This window comes from Marmota monax, unplaced genomic scaffold, assembly GCF_021218885.2.
Source record: "Marmota monax isolate L192 unplaced genomic scaffold, Marmota_monax_Labrador192_F-V1.1 WCK01_AAM20220418_F8-fsc00007, whole genome shotgun sequence".
Lineage (NCBI taxonomy): Eukaryota > Metazoa > Chordata > Mammalia > Rodentia > Sciuridae > Marmota > Marmota monax.
In genome coordinates, this window is record NW_026692781.1 from 12,599,797 (window position 1) to 12,626,302 (window position 26,506).

A 26,506-nucleotide genomic window follows, 5' to 3' on the forward strand; every position below is an offset into this window, starting at 1 on the left:
AGCTGTAATTTTACCTTCCTAGAAGAGAATTTCTCGGACACCCTGAGTGTGAGAAGAATATGAAGCCCACACAAGCCTTTTATTTTCTTAAAATCAAACAAATAAAAATCACCAAAGGACCTTAGGCTACCCTACAGGAACACTCTTAATAGGAGAGGCCTATGTCACTGTCCCCGAGACTAATGCACCGGAGCTCGTGCTCAGACAGAGCAGGGTTGAGCGCGGCAGGGCCCAAGTGAAGGAAGACTGCGGAGCCGCAGGGCGTGGGCGGAGAAGGAGGAGGCCAGACTTGCGCCACACCCGCGCGGGCTGCTTGCGCCGCCTCCGGCACAGCGGCGGGGCGGCAGGCCGCGCCCGCTCCTGCAGCCCCGCCGCGGGGGAGGGGTTTCCCGGGACGGGCCGGCCCCTTTCATCCAGGAAGTGAAAGCGACGTCGGGGTCAATGAAAACAAACGGGGAACCCGGGGGAAGGAAGGCGGGCGAGGAGGAGGGAGCGCCGGGGCGCGGAAGAGAGCCACCGGGCCGCGGAAGTGCGAGCGGGAGGGCGGCCGCGGTAGCCTTTTTACCGTTGCCACGGTCGCCGCCACCGAGGCTCGCCCGGGATGTCTGAGCGCGCGACTCGCGGCCCCGGAGCACCACGCGGCACCCGCCGTCCTGGCCTCTAAGCCGCCACGTCCCGGCGGCGCGCGCGGGCTGAGGGCGGCTTAGGACCGGCGAGGACCAGGGAGGGGGCCGGGGCGCCCGGGAGGGGCGGCTGCCCCAGGCCCGGTGCCTATCCCCATCTGCGCGGCCGGCGCCTGGCCAGGAGGATGCGCGGCGCCGGGCTCTGAAGCATGGAGGGGGTTCTGTACAAGTGGACCAACTATCTCACAGGTATCGGGGCTCCCATGGTCCAGGGTCAGCGGGGAGAGGATGAAGGGTTGGGCAGGCTTAGGCTGTGGAGATGGTGGATCAGGGGCCCCCTCTCTGCCTGGAGGGTGGTGACCCTCATAGCGAATTCAAAGCTTAATCCCCCTCTGGGTCCCTCTCGGAGTCTATTTGGCCTCCGCCGAGGAGAGTTCGAGACTGCGCACCTTCCTGAGGATGGGACATGCACCAGACCACTTCTTTGCTGTGTGTAGTAATAGTTCTGATTGCCCCCTGTAGCTTCCGGAACTATTCTCAGTCACCCCCCATGTGTGTTGCATTCTCAGCCCTTGTTCACACTTAATAGTCAGTGGTTTGTTAATAACTGAGTTGTCCGGGGTATTGGACAGGATTGGACTCTTAGGATCAAGATTTAATTTTAAGAGATGTTTTCAATATTCCTTTTAACCTCCTGAACAACACTATTGATTTTAGAAGTTCACTTGTTGAACTTAGCAAGCATGGTTTTGGAATCTGTCCCCAGGTATTTTTCTTTTAAGGGTTGGTTTTCAACGAAGTATCCGAACGTTTGGGAATTCAGGTAACTGAGAAATAGTGCAAGGAAGTGCAATACACAGAAATGGAGCAGGCTTATCAGATTCATCCATGAGATGGGTTGGAAGGCAGAACTACATACTGTTAGTAGCTTCTGTGGAAAGGGCCACTTTCCATGATAATGAAGGCTATTAAGAGCTCTTAAGTCTGAATTGTAGTGCAGTCTCTACTATCAATCAGCGCTAAATTAGGCAAATGGCTTGTTCTCTCAGGATCTCAGTCTTTTTGTAAGGCCTGTGTGATCAACAACTGGAAGTGTCTTCCAACTCCTGAGTTCTGTTATCTCACCAAATAAGAGGAAGGGGAATGTATTTAAAACATTGGAATAGTAAACAGATTTCTTGGTTAAACATAATGGCAAATATTGACTTGCTGCCCACTTACTCTGCCAAAGATATTGAACCCTTTAGTGATTATATGCTGTACTCAACTTGTGTTCACTGGACTTTGTGCAAAATCTGCATATACACACTATAAGGCATAGGTACTGAGCCATAGTTGTTCTTGGTTTTTGGTTAATTAGAACCTTAAAGCCAGATATACAGTAGCAGATACTTTAATAATTATGAATCACTGATGTTTTATTTCGTTCAAAATAAAAATTTATTTCCTTAACTATCATATTTTAACAGGAAACATTTAAAAAAACAAGGCACATTTAAAAACATTAAATTAAAAAACTTTTTGGTGACGCTGAGAAGTGAACTCAGGGCCTTCCACATGCTAAGCAAGTGTTTTACCACTGAGCTACACCCCTGACCCCAAGACAAATATTTTTTATTAAGTATTTTCATTTGGGTGGTTGTGAGAAGCACAGTTAGTGTTTGGTTGAGGTATCACATTAATGGTGAGTCAGTAGCTTCTATGCTTTGAGATGCAAGTGATTGCCTCATTGCAAATATTTGTAAGCACTGTGTCCTGGGAGTTCATGCCAGATGAACCATTTCTGAGTAGCCCAGAGCAATGGCAGTTACCAAGATGAGTCATAATTTAAGGTGAGGTTTCACTTGGAGTGAAATGTGGTCTTGGCAGTTTCCTCATATCCTTTGGTACTGAGTACCAGCTGTGTCTTAGGTTTTAGTCTTTGCAGAACATTTTAGGTAACTTCTAGTAAGCTATGTAGGGTTTGCTGAAATGAAATCTTTGGTTTGGAAGGATTCCATTTTTAAAATTTAAATCTGGCTCCCCCACATGCTGATTATTAGTTAGTTCATCTTGGGTCTGTAGGACAAGCAGCTGTCCATGCTAAGTGGTTTTTAAGGACTTCCTGTGTCCTTAAAATTTAAAATTAGTGTAATTTGGGAATCCTTTGTAGAATAAGAGTTTTGGTAATTAACTTTTGGTAGTTTGATATAAAAATACGTGTTTTGTTTTGTTTTTTTTAAAGAGGAATTTTTAAAAGGGAGTAATGTGTGGCTCTTTTCCACAGGTACAGTCCTATATTGTGTAAATGTTTATACAACAGGTTGGGTTGTTAAATATTTCTTCAAAAAAGGTATATAGTGATTATTAACAGACTTGGTTAGAATAATATATTCAACCATGGTCACCATTTGTGTTCCTACAAATTCGAAATGAATCATTTTACTAAAAAAAAAAAGAATTTTTTTTTTTTTTTTTGGTGTATGTATGTGTGTTACTAGGGCTCAAACCCAGGGCTTTTGGTAAACATACTGGACAAACACTGTACCACTGAGCTATATCTCCAGCCCATTTTGCTTTATTTAGAGACAAGGTCTTAATAAGTTGCCTAGGCTGGCCTTGAATTTGTAGGCCTCCTTCTTCAGCCTCCTGAGTTGCTGGCATTACAGAAGTGTACCACAGTGCCTGGCTTCAATATTTGTTTTAAATAGATATTGAACTGCAATAATCCACATTTGCAGAATCATACTTTGTCCTATAGGTACACTGGATCTATGGTGGAGGAATGTACTTTCATACTCTGCTTATAATTTGCTCACCAAGGTGAATTACTATTTGGAAATATGTTTTCATCATTTCTATACATGTTCAATACTTATGAATAATAATATTTAATATCTGTTTTTTTATGGATCATAGCAAGATCTCACATTTATGGTGTTCATTCATTTGTTTTTTTCTGTCACTTGAGAAATATATTTTTTAAACACCTGTTACGCCAGGCACCAACCACCATTCTAATTGCTGGGAATGCAGTGATGAACATGATAAAGTCCATGTATTCAAGAACTTTCTAATTTGGCAGGCCGCATTAGGGTATATAGCATTCTTAAAGATGGATTTTCCAAGCCAGGTGTGGTGGCGCACTCCTATAATTCTGGTAGCTCAGGAGGCTGAGACAGGAGGATTGCAAGTTCAAGGCCAGCCTCAGCAATTTACTGAGGCCCTAAGCAACTTAGTGAGACTCTGTCTCAACATAAAAAAAATCAAAAGGGCTGTGGATATAGCTCAGTGGTAAACCATCCCTGGGTTAAAATCCCCAGTGCCAAAAAAAGCAACAGCAAAAAATATTTTCTAGGCATCTAAGGCTGCTTGATTTATTTATTTTGGACATCTATCTTTCTGAACTGTATTATAGCATTTTCTACTTTCTTATAAACATTTTTTTTTTTTTAACTTCTCTTTTTTTTTTTTTTTTTGGTGCTGGGGATTGAACTCAGGGCTACTCAACCACTGAGCCACATCCCCAGCCCAATTTTGTATTTTATTTAGAGACAGGATCTTACTGAGTTGCTTAGTGCCTCACTTTTGCTGAGGCTGGCTTTGAACTCATGATCCTCCTGTCTTAGCCTCCCAAGCCACTGGGATTACAGGCATGTGCCACCAAAAATTTAACTTTTTTAATGATGACTTGGTGCTGTCATTTCAAAAGTGTTATAGGTAAAGCCTTTTGGGGAAGAAAGTCCTGGGTTTGTAAAGCAAGGTTTAAGAATATTTCACCTGTCTCCCCTTTTTTGGTACTATCTGCCTTGGAAAAGCTGAATTGATTAAGCATATAACTGGTTATAGCTAAATCTAGCAGGATTTGAACACCAGTGGTTTAAAAGGTGGTACATTTTAGCCTAGAATACCTGTGCCAAATTGTGACTTAATAGTTACAGAAAGAACAAGGACAGTCACACTGCCTCCAGCATGGTCACCATGTTGTTAGTTAGTGAACTGTTGTAAATTAGTAGCATGCTTGATAAGATTCCAGGGAACATGGAGTTTGGTTTGCAAGAGGAGTGGGAGTTGGGCACCAAGGAAAACCATCTTCCTGCTTACCAGGTTTGCCTTAGAGCCAAGTCTGTAGCAGATCAGAGGAGGGAAGGGAGGTCATGGGGAATATATGTTCTTACATAGGTTATAGAGTCTGTGTAAAGATTGGAATTCACTTAGCTCTTATATGGTGTTTAAGGGAGTTTGCTTAGACAATGTATTTTCTAAGAGAAGGGAAGGCCATTGTAGAATTAGAGGGTTAGGTCGCAGCTGAGGGGGTCATCTTGTGCAACCTACTTGTTTTGGAGACTGGGTACTTTAGAGACTTATTGAAATGAAAAGATTTGCCCCTGGTTATTCAAAAAGAATGATTGTAGAACAGTCTAAAATCCCTGTTTTCTGTTACTGTTCCAGTTTGAGCATTGATAACCTGAAATCCAAAATGCTGCAAAATCTAAAATTTTTTTAGTTCTGACATATTACAAATAGGAAATTCCACATATCACTTCATAGGATGAATCACAGAACCAGAAATATTGTATAAAATTACCTTCAGGCTGTGTGTATAAGGTGTACATGAAACAATGAGTTTTATATTTAGACTTGGGGCCCATTCCCAAAGTATCTCATTATGTATATGCAAATATTCCAAAGTCTGAATCCCAAACACTTCTGGTCCATTTTGGATAAGGGATACTCAGTCTGTATTCATGAAAAGGAGCAATTATGTTGTACCTTGTGTAGGGCTATTATTGAAGATGATTCCAGGGAACCATTTCTCTAGCAAGGACATTTTGGGCAAGTGTTGGCCATTAAAAATTTTATTGTCAGATGTTTCTTGAGAGCCAAGAAATCATGTATATGTCAGGGCTTGAAATCACAGTTTTCTATGGGATAAAAGTAAATTCTTGTTAACCTTTGTTATTTATGATCTTTTTAGGTTGGCAACCTCGCTGGTTTGTTTTAGATAATGGCATTCTATCCTACTATGATTCACAGGATGATGTTTGCAAAGGGAGCAAAGGAAGTATAAAGATGGCAGTTTGTGAAATTAAAGGTGAGTAAAAATAGGTAATTAGGAATTTGAGGTTAGGTAATAAAGGTTCTATAGCATGCTCCAAATGAGGACAAAAGCATTTCCAATTATGTAGCGATTTTCTAGTGCTATTAATTTCCTTAGCAGTCAGGAGTGGCATATAGCATTGGTTTTGATAATTCTCCCTTTATAAATGTACTGTGAATTGAAATTCAGAGTAACTGTGCTACTTTTCCAGTTTGACCGTTGCAATTTTTTGCTGGATGCCACTTTTTTGTCCATGATGCCTCCATGTGCATTCTATTTAATTCTTATAGAAAGATATTGTAAAGATTAAAAGTTGAGCTCTGAAGATGACCATGCCAGCTCTGATGGGTATTGATAAAGTCAGAGGCATAAGCTTTGATTATCTGCTGAACTGGAGATAAGTTCTAGATGATAGAGATGATTTCCTTCCCTTCCAAAGGGGGAGGAATAAAGCACTAGGTCATGCTGTAATTTTCCAGAATGTTTCATGGATCATTGATTCATTTATATTTGTGGTTGGGGTGGTTGGTGTGGGGATAGGCACTATGAAATCAGACAAAATTATAATGAAAAGTCTTGAATTCCAGAGTGAATTGAGGAAAAACTAGAGCATTAGAAGAGGTGTGTGTTAAATTCTCTCTAGGCTTTTCTCATCCCCCTTCTGTAGCCCGAATACTTGTCCTTTGTAAAGAATAGTTCTTTGGAAATGGTGAGCTCTTGCTCATAGCTGCCAGGTACTCCAGAGTTGTTTTACCTCTCTACATTTTCTTAGATTCAACCAGAGCAGCAGCTAATGCATTGTGTTACTTTTACCAGGGCTAGATTGCTACTTCTTTGTGATTTTTCTAGTAATTCTTAGTTAGATTTACCTAAGGAGACTAAGGGTATTTTTCTTCTTTGGATGCACATTCTTTATCTACAACATCTGTTTCCTCACCTTCATTTCAGAGTTACTAGTAGGTTCTTTCATTATCCATATTCTCAAAGAGGAGAAGGTGATGTCTTCTGGGGAGCTTTCACCAAACTGCATGTGCCCGGTGATTGTATCATGTCTGCTTTAGTTGATTGTTATTACAGTTTTAATGGAAGAGAGTCTTGGCTACATGAATAGAGATAGAAGCACTGCAGCCTGGTTTTTTTTTTATTACATGCATGTTTCTAACAAATATACTGAAACATATACCCAAAAAAGTGTTTGTTGGCTTTCCATATATTCATTTTGGTGTCTGTAATTATTTTCAACTGTATTATCACCACCTATAACATTTTAAAAGTGTTTTCTTGAAATTGCCTTATGAGCCAGTTTATAAATGCACAAGAAGAACACATCCAGAACATTAGTTTTTATTTAAAAAAATGTTTGTTTATCTTATTCCTGATAATCCCAGATGAGGTCTGGTCATAAATCAAAACTACAAAGTTAGAAGCTTTGCCATCTTTGAAAATATTTAAATGACAGCTGTGGAATTCTTATGCCAAAACAGTTTCAAACCATGGCAACATCATTGTTGGTTTAATTGTTTTTATTAAAGAATAACAAACTCATAGAAAAGATCATAAATGTTAAAAAAAATGTTCAGACGTTAAAAGTGAAAGAATCTGTGTAGCCACCACAGATCAAGAATTAGGTTATCACCAGACACTCAGAAATCTGCTGTGGGGGTCCGCTTAGCCACTTATCCCCTAAAATTTCATCAGTCATCTAGCCTTTATCCCTGTTATAACTAGAGCAGTTCAGTATTTTCTTTTGTGTCTGGTTTCTTTTTACTCAGCATTATTTTTGTGAAATCCAACCATATTCTACTTCATGGTGGTTCAGTCATTGTTATGTAGTATTCCTGTGTGTGAATAGTCCATAACTTTTGGGTTATTTCCACTTTGAGACTATAATGAGTAAAGCTATCATGAACATTTTTTTAATTAAAAAAATTTTTCCTGTGGTATAATAAATATAAAATAAAGTTTATCATCTTAACCATTCTTAAATGTATAGTTCAGTAATGTTAACATTTTACACATTTCTTTTATCAAACATAAGTAGGCCTTTATAATTAGTATATGTCTAGTAGAGTGCAATTGATGAGGCATTGAATATTTTATATATTTAGCTTTAAGAGGTGTTAAAGAAAAACATTCTTGACATTTGTTAAAATAGTATGGCATGCTTTATTTAGGACTGTGGTGATAGATATAGGGAGTGGGTTTTGTAGCAGAGGAAAGAAAGTGAGCTCAACTCTGAATACAACAAGGAAAAGTGGGATCTGACAACCCAAATGCAGGACAGGGGAACTGGCAGTTGAAAAGTTACTAAGAAGAAACTTTAGGGACACTGGGGATTCTAACTAAACCCACTTAACAGGATTCTTGCAGAGGTAGGTCAGGATGATCAGTTACTTCCAGCAGGGTGGTAAGGAATAAAGAATTTGTTCATATACAAGGGTAAAGAGATATCCAGGATGGGAGATTCTGACTTGGCAGAGTTCTTGCTGAAACTGGTCTCTATCAGCATGGAGACGGAAGCCCAGTGGAGCTGAGGACTCAAAAGATCCTGACTGAAATTTGGTTAAGGGGAGAATCTTTCAGAGATGATTCCAGACTGTTTTCCAAAGTCCTTCTATGAACTTATTGATATCAACTTATTGATAGAAGGACTTTGAGCATTTCACTTGTTCTATGTCTCATCAAAACTTGACATTGCCAATTTTTTAAAATTTTGAATATTTCTATACGTATACTGGTATCTCTTGGTGACTTTAACTTGTATTTTTTCAGTAACTAATGATGTTGAGTATTTTTTTCTTCTTGAATATTAAACAGTCATTTGAATATCCTCTTCTTTTAAAGTCCCTTTTCAACTCTTTGTCCCATTTTCTGAACTTGACTATCTCTCACATTGATTTACAGGACTTCTTTGTATAATGTGAATGAGTTTTTGTATTGCAAGTATCTTCTCTCACTCTGTTTGTATTTTCAATTTGTTATTAGTATCTTTTGATGAACAGAAGTTTTTAATTTCAGCAAAGTCCATTTTGCAAATAATTTTTACTAGAACATTTGATTCCCCTTTTAGGACATCTTCTATGTCATTTTTTTGAAGGTTTCTTGTTCTACCATTTATATTTAGTTCCAAATTAGATATGTAAGGTAAGAATCAAGATTCATTTTATTTCCATATGGATATATCTAACTGAGCACATTTTTGAAAATGCCCCCCCTCCCCATTATAGGGATGTCTTTGTCTCTGTGGGTCTTTCTAGGCTGTTTAATTCTATGGGTTTTTTTTTTTTTCTTTTCTTTTCTTTCTATCCTTGTGCCAATAGCACACTGTCTTAATTTCTTTAGCTTTATATTCTTTGTATCCTGTAGTCTTAAGTTTTTTAACTTTTTTCCTTGTCAGTATTATCTTGGCTATTGGCCCTTTGCATTCCCTTATACATTTTAGAATCTGCTTGTAAATTTCCACAAATATCTGCTGAATTTTGGCTGGAGTGACATTGAATTTATAGGTTAATTTTAGAAGAATTATATTCTTAACAATATTGATTTAGCATGATGTGGCCTTGTATTTAATTAGGTATTTAATTTTCCTCAGTAATGCTTTGTAGTTCTGTCTATAGAGGTCTGATCCATCATTTTTTTCCTTAGGGACTTGATGTATTAGAAGTTTTGTTTTTAAGTTTGTTAACTTCTCAGGTGACAGCTTTGGAGAGGACCATCCTTGATTGGATGCATAGGTTCTGGCATAATTAAAAGTGAGTCATCTTATTTTAGTTTCATCTTGTAGCAACATCCTTAGGAATTAGAACATTGAGCTAGGCACATTGATGCACCATTGTAATCTCACTGACTGGGGAGGCTGAGGCAGGAGGATCACAAGTTTGAGACTACCCTGGGGAACTTAATAAGATTCTATCTCAAAATAAAAATTAAAAGGGGTTGGGGGCATGTAGCTTAGTGGTAGAGCATCCCTCAGTTCAGTCCCTGGTAACACACACATACACACACACAAAAAAAAAAAAAGAAGAAGAAGAAAGAAATCAGAGAATTGTTTAAGGTAGGCATTGGTGATTTCACCAGCACTAGTGATTAGCAAAAAAGAGTTAATTTTAGAGCTTTGGGTTTTTTGTAGTTTTATCCTGATATAAAAATCTTTCCCACTTGTCACTGATTGTTACGTGGTTGTAACTTTCAGTATCTACACCTAAGTTTGGCCATATAAGTGCCTTTATGGCACTTGTTTGCCATAATGCACTGAGCATCCAGTCAGTTTTTAGTAATTACTTCTCTAAGTTAGGGCTTCTGCCAGACTTTCTGGGCCCCTCATAATGTAGCTCCATCAGATTGTCCATTCGTGAATATGAATATTGCATTGCAATACAATACAAGGCTCTCTTGAGGCTTGCTTTCTCATATCCTTAGTACATTCTGTGTTTATTTTTTCATTTAGGCCTTTTCTCATGTTGTTTTTCTCCTAAGTAAACCCTGCTGGCATTAGATCTTGATATGGAAGCCTTTTCTTTTTGATGTCTCTTATAACCTTTCTCTCATAATTACATGTGAAATCTTGCACCACAGAATTCAACATGTAAGTGTTCTGATGGTTTTTGGTGTGTTAGTTTGTTTCTTTGGTTAAACTGTCAGTTCCATATGAGCAATGACTCCATTTTTCTTCCTATCTTCCCCTCAACCAGCACTGTCCAGAGCTGAGTAAGTACTTGTCATTTAATGACAGTAAAGCCCAGATTTCATTTTACAACAAAGACTTGGGATTGGCTCAGATTTGTTCTTGATTAGCTCTCTTCTGTCAGAATATCAGAAGGGGTGTGTACATAGGAGGGGAAGTGGAGGGAGTAGAAGATGTGAAAGTCTTCAAAATTCATGTGTTTTCTAGATGACTGTGATGGGCCTGTCACAGAACTTCTGTTCTAATGGAAGGTGTGCTAGTCAGCTTTTTGTTGCTTTGACAAAAGGAAGAAGGATTTATTTTGGCTCACTGTTTCATGGGTTTTAGTCCATAATCAGCTGACTCCTGTAGTGAGACAGAGCATCATGGTAGAGAGACTGTGATCATGCAGAGCTGCTTACATCATGGTGGCCAGAAAGGAGAGAGAGAGAGAGAGAGAGAGAGAGAGAGAGAGAGAGAGAGAGAGAGAGAAAGAAAGAGAAAGAAAGGAAGGATCTGGGGACAAGATATAGGCCCCAATGGCACACCCCCAAGGACTTAATCCCTTCAACTAGTCTCATCTCCTATAGTTCCCACTATATTTTAGCAGTCCATTTGGATTATGAATCTATCAATGGATTAATCCACTGATGAGGTTAGAGTCCTCACGATCTAATCTTTTCTTAAAGCCCCACCTCTGAACATTGCTGCTTTGGGGGTTTTCTAACATCGTTTGAGGGGTGTTCCAGATTCCAACTCTAATAGAAGGTGGCCATAATTATTATTTGTTGCATTCCTTCTATATGTTAGACACTATCCTAGGCTTGGGGGATACCAAACATAGATTCTGCTTTCAAGGAAGTTAGTTACATGTATTTAAGGTGGTATAGGTGGTACCAAGGGAGTGCCTCAATTCTCAGTACTTAATCTGACAATTTTCTCTATTATATACTGCCATCGCTTTGGCAGATTGCTCTTGGGTCCATGCAAGAAGGGTGGTTTGGAAGGTGCCCCTGGGCAGCCCCTGAGACAGTGGTTCTGCCTTCACGGTGAGTCATGGTTTGTTAGTTTAGGTGTGTGAAGCATCTAATACTATGCAAGAGTGGTGATTTGATTCTCCCCAAATTACTGACATTCTTAACTGTACTCTCCTTTGTTTATCATCATAGTTCATTCAGCAGACAACACAAGAATGGAATTAATTATTCCAGGAGAGCAGCATTTCTACATGAAGGCGGTAAATGCAGCTGAAAGACAGAGGTGGCTGGTTGCTCTGGGGAGCTCCAAAGCATGTTTGACTGATACTAGGACTAAAAAGGAAAAAGGTAACTATAGTTTTTCCCCTGTGGCAAGAGCATTTTTAAAGACATAAAATAAATTGCCCTGTCTACTTATTAGTAATCTGCTGCAAAGAAATAACCAGTAATGTAGAAGACTTACATATATATTTAGATGATCATAGTTAAAAATTTGTAAGCAGTGTAAAGGTATAAATTGAGGGGAATGGTTCAGTAAGTAAACTGGTGCTTCCATTAGTTGATATTTTATGTGGCCAGTAAAATGTTTACAAGAAGTTTTAATGATGTGAGAAAATGCCCAGGGTTAAACAATCATTAATGAAGGGAAGGGCTGGGCTGTAGCTCAGAGGCAGAGTGCTTGCCTAGCATGTGTAAGGCATTGGGTTCGATCCTTAGCACCACATAAAAATAAACAAATAAAATAAAGACATTCTGTGCATCTATGACTATAGAAAATTTAAAAATAAATAAATAAAAGCAGGACTCAAAATTAAATATAGTGTCAGTATTCATTGGCAGGTTTAAGAAAGATGTATAAGAGTTGGTTGTTACAAAGTTGTTACTTTGAAAAAAGGAATTTCTGAGGATACTTACTTTTCACTGTATACCATTTAGTACCTTTTGACTTACTCATGAAGGTGGGTTGTTAATTCAAAAAGATTAAATAAATGTCAAAAGCAAAGGAAATGGTATATGGTATTAATTGAACCATATGTGGATATAATTTGAAAATAATGACAGTATTTGTGTTTTCATAGATTGATTTTTCTGTATTTTCTAAAATTTTTCACTGAAAATATATTATTTTTATATTTAAAAAATATTAAATTAATAAAGACAACTAAATTATGGATATTGAAAAATGGAGGCTTAGGATGGAATTTACATTACTACTCAAATATAGGAAGGAACATCACCGATAAAGTACATCTAAGGAGCTGATAAGACGGAATGGATATTTATAATAGCTAACAGATAGAAACAACACAAATGTTGATAGTTGAATGGATAAACAAAATGTGTGATACATATACAAGGGAATATTGTTTGACCTTAGAAAGAAGATTCTGACATTTGCTGCAATTTGGGTGAACCTTAAAGACATTATGCAAAGTGAAATAAATTCATCACAAAAAATAAATATTGGATGATTCCACATATGAGATACCAAGGATAGTAAGTCTGATTTATGCAGACAGAAAGTAGAATGGTAGTTCCCAGGCCTTACAGGAAAGAGGGAACAGGGTTAGTGTTTAATGAGTATAAAGTTCTCATTGAGAAAAATGAAAAAACTTCTGGAGACGGATAATGATAGTGTTTGTATGACATCTGAATGTACGTAATACAAGTGAATTGTACATTTAAAAATGGCTATAGTGGCAAATTTTATGTTATGTATATTTTACCATAATTAAAAAAGAAACAAAGGAATGGACTATAATTTGGGGAAGAATTGATTTAGGTTAGATCAAATGTGCAGATAGATCTGCTTTTGTACATTCTGCAGAAGTAGCTTTGTGGCTAGTACCAGAAAGCAATGGCATTGGCCTGGCTCAGAGAGTGTGGAGAAGCCCCAGAATGTTTATATATTTTTCTTCCTTTGCAACTTTTACTTCTAATTTAAAACGTATTGGCCTGCTGGGTGTGGTGACGCATACCTGTAATTCCAGTGACTTGGGAGGCTGAGGCAGGAGGATTGCAAGTTGGAGGTCAGCCTCAACAATTTAGTGAGGCTCTAAGTGACTTAGCAATGCCATGTCTCAAAATAAAAAAGGAGTGGGGATGTGGCTCAGTGCTTAAGCACTCCTTGAACTAGGTTTCAACCCCTGATACCAAAATTTAAAAAAGGAATGAGCCTATGAGTGGCTGAGATGGTGGCTGAATAGTTAAGTTTGTCTGGAGTTAAGGAGAAGTAAGTAAGCTGTTACTGAAAATTCTGAAAACTGTATAATGTGAAATAAAGTGAAAGAAATAGAAAAAAATAAATATATACAGTATTTTTAATTATAGGAAGGTTAAAAACTCCTGTATGCCACACTATATTACAACAAAGAACACGAAAAGAGAGCTAACATCTATAAAAGTATTTGGTCTATGGGATAATAAAAGATTATTATCTTTAATGTGTAAGAATATTTTAAAAATTATCAGTTTATATATTTTTAAGAGAAAAACATCAGAGCTGAAAAAAATGTGCCAAGGACCCCAAAAGCCAATTTACAAAAGGAGACATACAGGCATTTTTCAATTGGCAGGGGACAAGTAATGGAGTAGAAGTATCCTGTGTGAAACGTCCAGGATCCTCACTTTATGTCTATAATTAATCTATGTGAATTTCACAGCAGACATATGACCTTTAGTTTTTTTTTTTTTTTTTTCCCCTAGTTATCTAAAGAAGTATTTTTTCAGGGTTCTGTTATCCTACTTCCAAGGTCTTACATCTCTTAAACTGTAGGCCAAAAAGGTATTTTTGGCCTTCCATTCAAATTGATTAAATTTTGTTGTATTGCCCAGGGAATATGAAAATGATCTAATTGATGTTTATATATGTTTCTTTCAGAAATAAGTGAAACCAGTGAATCTCTGAAAACCAAAATGTCTGAACTTCGCCTCTACTGTGACCTCCTAATGCAGCAGGTTCATACAATCCAGGAATTTGTTCATCATGATGAGAATCATTCATCTCCCAGCATAGAGGTATAAGAGAAAGGATCCTCTCATGTCTGGTTCCACTTTGAACTATGCCTGGGTGTCCTCGTCATCCTAAAGGATGATAGGGGAGCATTTTCACAGTGAGTTCCATCTATTCTGGGATATCTCTGCTATAGACTCTTTGGAAATATATAGTACCTTCTAGGTTATGTGTCTAGCCAGAGTCAAGCTTGACTCCTTTTCTCTGGGGAATCTGTCTTTGCAACCATTTTGATGATTGGAGGTTGGGATGAGAAGCATTCCGGACAGTGATCTCTTGGCCAAGTGCATGAATTCACTGGACAGCTGTTATTCAATCTTTCTTTTGATAGTAAGGTCTCAGCTTCAACTACTGAGAGTTAATATCTTTATGAAATAACTTAAAAAATTCTTTTCAGAACAGTGATAAAGGATTCAAAATCCCGATTAGTAGTAGGGTTTGGCTAGTAGTAGGTTTGGCTATGAAATAGGTCACCCATTCTGGTGAAGGGAACTGGTAAGCCCTCTAGTCTCTGGGTGAAAGGTCAACATGCCCCAGTCCCCTTTGCCTAATGTGGTAGAAGTAGAACAAGAAATCTTCCTCCTTCCTGTTCGGGGAGGGGTCTTAGTAAGGAAGGTGAGAGTGGTTTCACTCTGGTGAATGCTGTCTGAACACTGAGCTGTTTACCACAAGCTCCCTGAGGTAGGTGTTCTAACACTGCTCCAAAGCTCAGTGTCCACGTCAGGGGCCTGGGCTTGTTCTGCCATTCTTGTATTGGATTTTTCTCCTCATGCCTTAGGTTTCAGGTGACTACTAGGGTCTCGGAGAGGCCAGGGATAGATAGACCTTCTCAACTTACTGTTCTTGTTTTTAATCATGGAGCAAAAATCCTAGAAATCCCCTAGCTGACTTCTCATCTTTTTTGTCTGGCTCAAAAGAAACTTGGGGGAGTGTGAGGAATGAGTATTTGGCAAAGAATAGCCAAGACGGGCTTAAATGAGTGTGCAGTCATCCCCCAAGCCCTGAACAAAATTAGGATTTTTATTCTACCAAGGAAGAAGTAGACTGGGTGAAGGAAGGATAGACCAGAATTGTCCTGCTACTGAGTAACTCCCAAGAATGTTCCACTGCTATGACACCTTCAAAGTTCTAATAGAGAACTGAGAAATCACGTTTCAGTTAAGGTTTCTCCAAGATAAATTTTTTATACACAGGTTTTCAGTATGCTATTTGATTTAAATGCAAAGTTTATTTTCTTGGAATCTAATTTCATACTGTTTACCTAAGAAGCAGACATTTCATATTTATGCATCGCTTTAATGTTATCAGGTAGTGTATTTTAAGTAATTCCTAAGTTATTAAGTCATACCCTAATCATGGGTCCACTGGAAATGATGTTTCATCACTTGATTATAAGGATATGTATGATCCCACGTAGCTGTGTGTGAGTTTGCTCAAGTCCTTCCGTGTGATCTTTCAGAACATGAACGAAGCCTCTTCTCTGCTTAGTGCCACGTGTAATACATTCATCACAACGCTTGAGGAGTGTGTGAAGATAGCGAATGCCAAGTTTAAACCCGAGATGTTTCAACTGCCCCATCCGGATCCCTTGGTTTCTCCTGTATCGCCTTCTCCTGTTCAAATGGTTGGAATTTCTTGCTTTTCTTCTACTGATATTGATTCTGGGTTTTCTTTTGTTTTTAATTTTAGGGGGGGGGCAACAGGCAGTGGAAAAGAAACAGTTGAAAGATTGAATTTTTTTGTTTATCCTGTATTTTGTATTAGACCTCTCTGCTAATGAGCTAAGCATGAGTATAGATCTACTCTCTCCCTGGAAGGGGCTGCACAGGCCTGCCCCTGAGCTGCTGTCCCCAGGAAAACATTGTAATGCACTGTATGTGCTGGGACTCAGAAAGGGTTGTGAGCACACTTGCTTTATAGTGGGGCAATGTTTTCCTCCTAATGAGATGCAATGAAGCATGTCTTTAGAAGATTGGAAGGGACTTGAAACATGTTCCAGTGGGAACAGCATTCTGTAATCAGCATTAGTTTTGAACCCCCCAAGTAGGCAAGTCACTTAATCTCTCTGGTCCTCAGTTTCTTCATTTGTACAGTAGAGTGTCTTCTCTATCAGAGGGCCTTTGTGAAGGATCTGACCTGTTAATGCTGCCTGTCCAATGTTGGTTTCTTTCCTCTTGATTACTTGAACAACCAGAGTTCTTTTCTCTGGGGGCGGAGGATTCGTTGTCCTTTTCAGGCTATTGAACTTGCTCTGGCATGCTGTGGGGAACTTGTAGGTGAGATAAAGTTTGATAAGACTAAATTTTTTTCATCAAAGTGCTTTTAGGAGGAAGAATGCTACATGGTTATTGTTTTAGCAATCACCAGAAGAGTTACTGGTTAGAAGAATAGGATCCAATTTATTCCTAGGTTCTCTTACCCACCCCAGCAAATTGAATTACATGAGATTTAGTAAAGATTATTCCTAAATTTATTTAGAGCTTTGTTTTCTAATGTCCTGAGACAGCTGTACCATGAAGATAAATTTTATGGTCAGTTTATTTGGGAAGTTTTGGTTGACTTAAGTGAATTAGGTTTTTTGGTCCCAATCTGATAGGAATAGTCTAGCCAGGACTTCTCAGAGCCTCTTTTTAATGCTGAAATTTAGTGTGAATTGTTGAGAGAGGTAGTGTGCAGTATTTCTGAAATTTGTCAGTTAATATCCTTTTTGCTTATTTTTGAGTACTGTCATAGGACTGTAGGGTTTAGCAGAACCCAGTGTGACAAAATTGCTTTTTAGAACAATTGTAAATATGCTATAAATTGTTAAATAACATGTATTTAGAACATGTAAAAGAAACCAATCTTTTGAGTTGGATGTACAGTGCTCTCTCTGTTCCTGAGGTTGATGCATGAGGGGTACTTGGGTTATTATTTTTTTTTAAAGGTATACTACATAGAGTCAAGTGCAATAAAAATACTTCATTGCTACAATTTTTGCATTGAACTCTTTAGGAAATGTCTTTGGAGAAGTCAAATGTGTATTTTCTGTATAATAACTGACTCTTTTAAATCAAAAAAATCTTTAATCAGCAGAAAAGTTACAAAAAATCCAATGAGTTAGGGGCTGGGCATATAGCTCAACTGGTAGAGTGCTTGCCTAACATTCACAAGGCTCTAGGTTTAATCCCCAGCACCACCACCACAAGAAAAAGAAAAAGAAAAAAGAAATCCAATGAGTTAATCTAAGAAATATTAGGTTAGAGGCCACTTAGGTTTCCTAATTATGCCATTTTGTTTGACACAAAAAAAGCAAGAATTGTGGGTTATGGCAGTTTTTCCAGAGACACAGCATAGAAATTAAGTTCAGACAGTCTTCAAAGGCAAAAAAAATAACAATTTTTTAATGAGTTATTTATTTATATGAAAAACTGTTGTTATTTTTGTTGTTGTTGTTGTACTGGGGATTGATCCCTGGGGCATTTTATCACTAAGCTGTATCCTCAGCCCTTTTTATTTTTAATTTTGAGACACAGTCTGCCAGGTTGGCCTCCAACTTGCAATCCTCCTGCCTCAGCCTGCTGAATATCTGGGATTATAGGTGTGCACTACTGTACTTGGTGAATAAACAATTTATTTTTTATATAAAAGTTTGCTTATATTAAAAATGAAGCTGAAATTTTTTGAGAGCTCCTAAACTATTTAATCTGATCTTTAAAACTGGCTCATCAAACTTATTGAATCCATCTTAGAATAAACTTGCATTTAACTTTATTGCAAATCATCATGTTAGTACAGACAGTTGTCATTTTGGCAACTGATTGAGTTCTTCTTGTGGTAAGGATATCACTGGATGAAGTAATCCTAAAGGAAGTAATTTCTGTTAAAAGACATGTTAGTATCTATCTGCGTCTTAATGACTGTCATATTAGATGTATCTGGACTACAAATTGGGTTGGTCATATCTGATATTTCTACTGGTATTTCTCATCAACTAGTGGCTTTGTTTCAAGTATGGAAGGCATTTGCATAACATAAATGCTAGACCTGTACTTGTGAGATTCTTAACTCCATGTATATAAAGGCAACCACCTTAAACCTTTAGTATAAACTTTGCCTTTCTGCTACCTTGTTAAATGTTGAAATCATCTGTTTTATATGATTGCCGACCTTTATTTTTTAATGGGAGTTTAAGCTTCTAAATTACATTTAGTATTTGTTACATTAAATGCTCAGCTTAATCAGATATTTATGTTTAAAATATGTGGTAGAAACCTATTTGAGACTTAGGGTTCATCTGAGTTCTTTAAAGACTTGAATTATTCATGCAGTTCTCTATGAAAGCCACACTTTGGAACATCTGTGTGTCAGCTACCTGAATGATAAATGGTAAAGAGAAGCTTTGTTACTATCTATGCCTGCCCTTTAGAGAAAAAGAAAGTGATGTTTATTAGAATACTTTTCTGGCTTGCTGCTTAGTCCTTATTACAAAAAGTGTGACTTTTGGATTAGTTTTATATACTGTTTTTTTAATATTTTTATGCATGTATACATATCATATTCATATGTGTATATATACATATACAAACATATAGTAGTTTTTAGTATTGAGAAAAGAATACAGCATGTTTTTGGTATGTGTTGAGAAATTTTCCAATCAATGATTATTATTAGGGAGAAAGGTTGACATTGAGCTAATGATGTTTCTTAAGTCTTAAGATAGGGTTTTATTTTTGGCCAGGCATCTTTTTCTCTATAAATTTATGATAATTGTCATAACAGTAGTAAATCAGAGCTGCATTATTCTACTTCACATGTGGATCATGCTAAGTTTTTTTTTTTTTTTTTCTTTAATTTCCAGATGAAGCGTTCTGTCAGCCACCCTGGTTCTTGCAGTTCTGAGAGGTAAAATAACCTTTTCTTTTGGCCACATTCTTTCAAACTTATGCCTAGTTAGGAAATTCTTTGGGCCTCTAACAGTGGCGTGGAATGAAAACTCTGCATGGGTAAAGTGTGGTTCTGGTTCACTCCTCACAGTATCAGTGTATATACATCTCTTAGAACTTGATATCAGGTCCTGGTCCCAGTGGAGAATCAGGAAAGAAAAATGGAGTGAATAAATTTACCCAAGGTAAGCACCTTGCCAACCATTGGAGCTTTTTTGGGTATTGTAAATGTATCAAATGATGGTTAAGCATACTTGATGTAGTATGGCTGCACAACTGAGGCTCATTTTATTTTACATCAGCTTTTTGTAGCATCCTATATACATGCTAAGGTATAGTTTTATTAAATGAGAAAGATCTTTCTGAAAAGAGAAATCCACGTGATCTTTTAGTATATATTCCTTTTAACACTCTTAAAAATTATACCTTCTAGTTAGATCTTGCCAGTATACCAGGTTATTAAAGTTTTCTTTTCTTTTCTTTTTTTGCTTAGGTAATAGTCTTTTAAATTATAGCGGTTGTCTTACTTGATTCTTTTGGAAGGGGTGAAGTTATAGTTTCATTCTATTTCTCTATGCTAAATGTTAAGTGCTAAACACTTTTTTGTCAGGTTTTTTTTTTTCTCTAACACTTATATTGTTGATTGAACCATCATATGCTCAGAGGAAGCCAGAGATGATGTGTATATCCAACCATGTCAGGGAATGAAGAGTTTTACCAACTGAATTTTCTGGAAATATGGAAGCTTAAACAGTCATTAACAATTTTTTTAAGTTTTATGAAAGAAATGTTTCTAAACTGTACTTTCCCCTTTCTGCCTTATGAAGTAAGATATAAATTATATATCATTTCTCTGATGCATTAAGGTTGCCATTAATTACAGTAATATTTGGCTCGCATAAAATATCCTCTGAGGTACTGTTAGATGGTAGTGATTCCTGTTTAATTTTTTTAGACTAAATATTAAAACTTTTTTTGGCCCTCTTCACCTTCTCTTGCTCCTGTCAGTGAGTTTGCCACCAGCATTTTCTGTATACTTCTTTGTCATGTCCTTTATGATCAGATTTGTGCACTTGTAAAACCCATAATTATTTTCCAAATATTAGTGAACCATCTGATACGGGTACTGCCTTGGTGGACCTTCTTCTCTAGAAGCCATTTCTTCGTTGTACTCCTTTTCTATTTAATTCAACCCGAGGCCATTTCTCCAGGTTACCTGAGGCTGGATTTAAGTAGGTTGACTGCTTGCAGTTTGACCCTTGAATGAGTAGAATGTTGCTGACTTTGTTGGGCATAAAAATAGTTCCTCTTTCGATTTAAGAGAAATAATTTAAAATTCCAATTAAGTGATAGTGTTTTCCTTTGTCTAAGGTCTTATAATTCAATTTTTAAAATTTAATTTATAGGAGTAGCTACTCTATAAAAGAACCAGTATCTACACTTCACCGACTCTCCCAGCGACGCAGGAGAACCTACTCAGATACAGACTCTTGTAATGACATTCCCCTTGAAGATTCAGATAGTAAGTTAGACGGAGTTTGTCTCTTTCTTTGGCCTTTTTAGCATACTTGTTGTATTACTCTGTAATTTCTGGAAATAAGAATACTGACATTGGAGCATACAGTAACAGCTGCTCATACATCTAGTTACTAACAGCTTTGTTATCAACTAAGAAGTGCTGAGGGTTGCTTTGTAAATATCTATATTCATATATATGTATATATAAAATATCATAATCTTCTTATTCCTGCTACATTTGTGTTGAAAAAAACATTTTAGAAGAAAGCACGAATTATAGGTAGGATTTTTTCTGGGGAAAATAAAGGCAAGTTCTAAATCCAAGGAAATGGAGGATGGGAAAGGCAGCGGAGCACAACAGACACTAGTATGGCAATATGTAAATCAATGGATGTGTAACTGATGTGATTCTGCAATCTGTGTATGGGGTGAAGGTGGGAGTTCATAACCCACTTGAATCAAAGTGTGGAATATGATATGTCAAGAAATTTGTAATGTTTTGAACAACCCACAATAAAAAATTAAAAATTAAAAAAAAATAAATAAATCCAAGGAAAACAAATCAGTTGTTTTTACTTATGTGCCTTGATATGGCTAAGGACAATAATTCTGTCTGGTAGTAGTGGTGAATGATAATAGCATTTATTCGTTATTTTTCTCTTGTATTAAAGAGGGGTTATATTGTGATTTTTAGGAAAATTTTTGTGATTTGTATACTTTTATTTTTTGTTTCTGAAGAGAAAAAAGCTTTGAAAGTATATTAGGTTACCTAGTTTGACAGTGGTGACCATGATTTCTAGTGAACACGAATACGTCTTCTTATTATATTGCCATGAGTAGACTATTACTGTTTAGTCTTTACTATTTCCCAGGAAGCATGGGGTTTAGAAATTACATACAGTTCCTAATTAAGGAGCAGATTGTGCTCCAAAAGTTCATTTGTAAGTCATTTGTTTGGAACACCAATTTTATTTCTCTTAGGAAGTGACACAGTAAATGGTGGTCAGATTTTTTACATAGCCTAGGACAACCCAGCTAAATCATAGCAAGGCTGGGTAGGACAAAAAAACATGTCATTGCATTTCTAGTCTTTGATTATGTGGGACACACTGATTAAGATAGAGTTGTTTTACTTAAAAGGAAGTCAAACAGGTTTTGTTGGAGGAGGAAGTAGAGTTCATGCAGATGATGGGATTCTGAATGGGGCTGGTGGCGTTTTCAGATATTTAGAAGGTAGTGGCATCTTTCTTTAAAATAGAACTAATAACCTGTTTAATGACATAGGACATATACTTACTACCGTTTTGAATTTAAGTTGGAACGTTGGAGATGTGAAAAAAGGAATAGAGGTGAGGGTAGGGAAGGGTGAGGGAAGAAAACAGTTTTCCTGGCCAGCTGAGCAAGACCTGGTAGAGAAAGGGAAAAGGAGAAGAGGGTTAATCAGGTTATGTGAAAAAGGTGTCTCTGAAGCAGGAATATAGATTCGTATTCCTCTTGTTCTTTATGCTTTTTATACACAACTCTTTCAATCCAGAGCTCCTGAGAATATTCAGTGTGCTGCCTTCTAAATGATACTTCTTTTTTTCTTTTTAAAGAGGATCTTTTGTGATAAGTTTTTATAAAACTAGCCATTTTTCCTTAGTTCCTTTCTTTTTTAAGACTCTGGGTCCTGATTTTTTTTAAAAAGATTTAGGTTTATATGCCTTAGTACATTTAGCATTCCATAATTCAGCTGTTAGGACTATAACAAAACTAATTTGTCACACATAAACACACAAATATGTATGTATATCTCATTTTTTCAGAACTTCTCTAAATAGACAAAGTCAAAAGTTTCATCCTTAGATTTTTCTGTTTATGTTAAAGCTAGTGTTTCAGTTAGTTGACAACTGAACAGTTAGTTTATGTGGTAGAAAGAGAATTACCACTCTTTCTTTTAAAGCATATACATTGCATTTGGCAGTCTTCATTGAAAGTCTTTATTCACAAATGTTCTTCTTGTGAGGTACAACTGCTTCCGTTTTTAAATATTTTTTAAATTAGAAAAGTAATAAAAGGTCTTGTACATTCAAACAATATGTATAAAATAATCCACTCTGGAGCAGGACTATGCTAGTGTATTCAGTTGTGTCCTTTTGGAGTTTCAGTGGTATTTCTGTGAGGTGCATTCCATGTGGAAAGATGGGGACTTTGCCTAGAAAGTCTCATGAAGAGGAAGACTTTAATTTATCTTAGTTCTCTTACCAGTTGTAGATCTTAGGTAAGACATGTAATCTGCTTTGGATCTTTGATTATTTGCATAGAAGCAAGGAGGACATAACAGCATTAAAATAGACTGAAAGAGCAATAATTAAGGAAGGTTAAATTCAATTCAGCAAGTATTTATTGACTGCCCATTATGTGCCAACCACAATTTTAGCAATGAACAAATCAAAAATCTCTACTTCAGATAGTTTCTTAATTATCTCATGAACTCTGAGGATTCTCCTTATAATTGTCAATAGTAGAAAAGTTAGATTTTTCTTTATTAAACAGACAAAATATTAATAGGAAGCTAAAGGAATTTCATGTCTCAGAACAGGGAATTGAGAATGTTCTTTCATAGAGGTCTGGAGTTAATACTGATAAGAGTTTAACCTTTGAATCAATTTCTTACTAGGACCTGTTCACTGTTCAAGAAATACACTTAATGGAGATTTGCCATCAGCAACCATTCCTGAAGAAAGCAGACTTATGGCCAAAAAAAAATCTGAATTGGAAGATCCTCTTCCATCCTTCTCTTCCTGAGGAAACTGAAGTGTCCAACTTCCTCTAAGTATTGCTATGCAAAAGCTGCTGTTATCAACTTGTTATAGGGAGTAGTTTTTCCCTTTACTTAGTATTTCTCTGCACTTTATAGAATATTGTAAAACAAACAAACAAACAAAAAACAACCCACATACTTTTGAAGTGTATTTTATCTTTATATAGTTTATTTGCAAGAGTATTTTCCTAATAACTTCACAGTATGAATGTGCATCTTTCTTTTTTTAAAAAAAAAAAAAACAACAAATGATGCTGTAACATTTTGACATCCATAAGGACAAATGTAGATATTTTTCTAAAAAACTGTGAGGGACTGACATCTTGGTCAGTGTGTATTGTAGCTTATAAACATGAAATCTTGTAAGGTTTCAGTTTGACAGAAGTGTGATACATGTAAATTGTGCCATGGACCAAAAGGTCACTTTACCCCAGCTTAAAATGAGTTATGATAGCAGCTTGATGGTGATTGTATCAAATTCCTTTAAGAAAAAAGGAAACGCTTAATATTCTAAATATCTTTAGCCCAAATAACATGACATTTTGAATATTCTTTAAAAACCAGACTGTGCTGTCCTTCATATGTGAAGTTGACACTACTGATTTGTCAATACCAAATGTTGGGTTAAAGTATTTAATTTTATTTATTTATTTTCTTGTTTCCTCAAAGATGATTGTTTTCTAACTTTTGTGACCTACCAAATTTAAGATGTGTATATGTTGTTATTTACATTGTTCTACAAAAGAGGATGATGTTGTAGTGACTTGGCTCACTTACACCAGAGAAATAAATGACTTTCAATGGAAGAGGATTTTAGTGCTTTTTTCCTGAAGTAGACATTAAGCTGCTGTTATAAGGTATTGTTTGCAGCTCTTTAGAATATCTAGAGACATTTTTAATTTATGACTATTTATACAAAAAAGGAATCCTGTCAAGATGACTGTTCTGTATCACTTAAGAATGGCATTATTTAAAGAGCAGTTAGCATTTGTTTGATAGTGCCTGTCCATATCTATTGTCAGTGTTTGCCTTGTAATCTCTCTCTTTTTTTTTTTTTTTATTCACTTTGGGATGATAGTTCTGTCCAAGATTTTGGATGAGCAGCACTTTAAAAAAACAAATTGGCTTGGTGTTTTTAAGTTAATCGTGTGTTTAATAAATATGTGGTTTTTGCATTCAAACTCATCATATAATATATTGTATTTTTTACATTCACTGATATTCTGTGTAGTCTTTATTAAGTGTTAATAGTATTCTTTATTGATATGATTTAATTTGTATATTCAGGCCTACTGGTAATGAAGCATACTTTTAGCTTTTTGTTGCCTGTGAGCTTAGAATGGTGTAGCTTATTTCCCTTTAAATTTCTCTTATAAGTTTATGTGGCAGTTTTTTTGAAATGAATTAATAGTTGATATTTACGCAGAAAAGATATGTAATTATAGGCTTTTTAAGTTTAAGATATGACATCAATGATCTCTATACATTAACATGTATTTAGATAAAATGCTACTAAACATGTTTGTGATTTTAAATAGCACGCAGGTCACAGAATACTCTGTGTTCAGTGGAATCTTCCTGCTCATAAGTTATATTTCATGTCTAATTGAAAAAAAAATTGATAATGTGGTAAGTTTCCATGTTGAATGGACAGTCAGGTTTTGTTTTTGTTTGTTTTGTGGTAGGAACTTGCACAGTGATGAAACCTTGAAGATCAAGGTGCTTCTGGTAAAGTTTTTCTGATAGTTTTTTTTTTTTTTTTTTTAGGTATTACATTTATAATGAAAACATTAATAAGATTTTGAATTCAAAGGAAATAGTCAAGCCTATTTTCTATTGCTTTACAGATGGATAAGTTTGTGAAGTTTTCTGTAAATATTTTAAAAATAAAAAATAGTCATTTCTAATTTGTATTATTTTTCACCCTTGAAACAGGTGCTTGAATAGGTGTGCTTTAACCCTAAGAATGGCTTTTATTGTGACTTGGATCCACTTTTTTTCTTTAGGAACCAAATAAATTTGTGAAATCATCTTTTTTTTTTTTTTTGAGTGGGTATATGTGTGTGTGTGTGTATATCTTAATTTTTAAGTAGGTTTTGGGTTTTTTTTTTTTTTTTTTTTTTTTGAGACAAGGTCCTGCTGTGCTGCCCACATGGGTCTCAAACTTGTGGGCTCAAGCAGTTCTCCTGCTTCAATCTCCGGAGTACTGAGACTACAGGTGTGGTGACACGTTGTATATATCTAGGTTTTTTATTAGTGGATTAATAGCATGAAGCAACTTCTAAAGAGTAAGGTAATCTTGCATTTTGAGAAACCCCATGTATTTTCAAGTGTGCCTGACTTCTGAGTTTTAAGGTAAAAGTGAACCAAATGAAAACAATTCTGTAAGAATTTTAGCTTATCAGGTTTTTCTATGATATATAGTTATTTATTGACTCTTTCTTGCTTTGTCTAAGGCATGGGGTTATTGAGAACTCTGGAGACTCTTTTGACATGTCAGTGGTCTTCTAAGAAAAACCAGTGTTTGCTTTTCATCTGAAGTGCCTGGTATATTCCTCCATGATTAGAGGGTTCTTGATAAGAATTATTTTGTAAATGAACTTAATTTGAATTTTGTTACATTATATTGAATAATTGTTTTATCTTCAATCAAGATAAGTCCAGAAATGGATGCTATTGCTAAATTTAAATTCCAAGGCAGGAGATAAAATATCTTAATTTTCACAGATGCCTTGGAACCTGTGACCCCGAATTAGTTTTTTACTATGCATTATCACATTTAGAAATTTAAAAATCATCATAAAAATCTCAGGAAGCTTGTATTTGTGGTATATTAATATTAGAGTGCTGTTAATATTATTGCATCCTTAATTTAGACTCTGCTGGTTTTTCCTTTATTTAATG

At 36.4% G+C, this 26,506-nt stretch overlaps 1 protein-coding gene across 1 annotated transcript; it reads left to right on the forward strand.

The window, feature by feature from the left end:
- The first annotated feature begins 465 nt into the window (after positions 1-465).
- Plekha3 (pleckstrin homology domain containing A3) lies at positions 466-24,408 on the forward strand. The gene is made up of 8 exons (XM_046447233.2): positions 466-872; positions 5,581-5,697; positions 11,536-11,691; positions 14,225-14,361; positions 15,816-15,980; positions 19,197-19,240; positions 20,688-20,803; positions 23,459-24,408. Exons 1-8 carry the CDS (start codon positions 833-835, stop codon positions 23,584-23,586), a joined length of 903 nt encoding a protein of 300 aa, XP_046303189.1. The 5' UTR covers positions 466-832; the 3' UTR covers positions 23,587-24,408.
- The last annotated feature ends 2,098 nt before the right edge of the window (positions 24,409-26,506 follow it).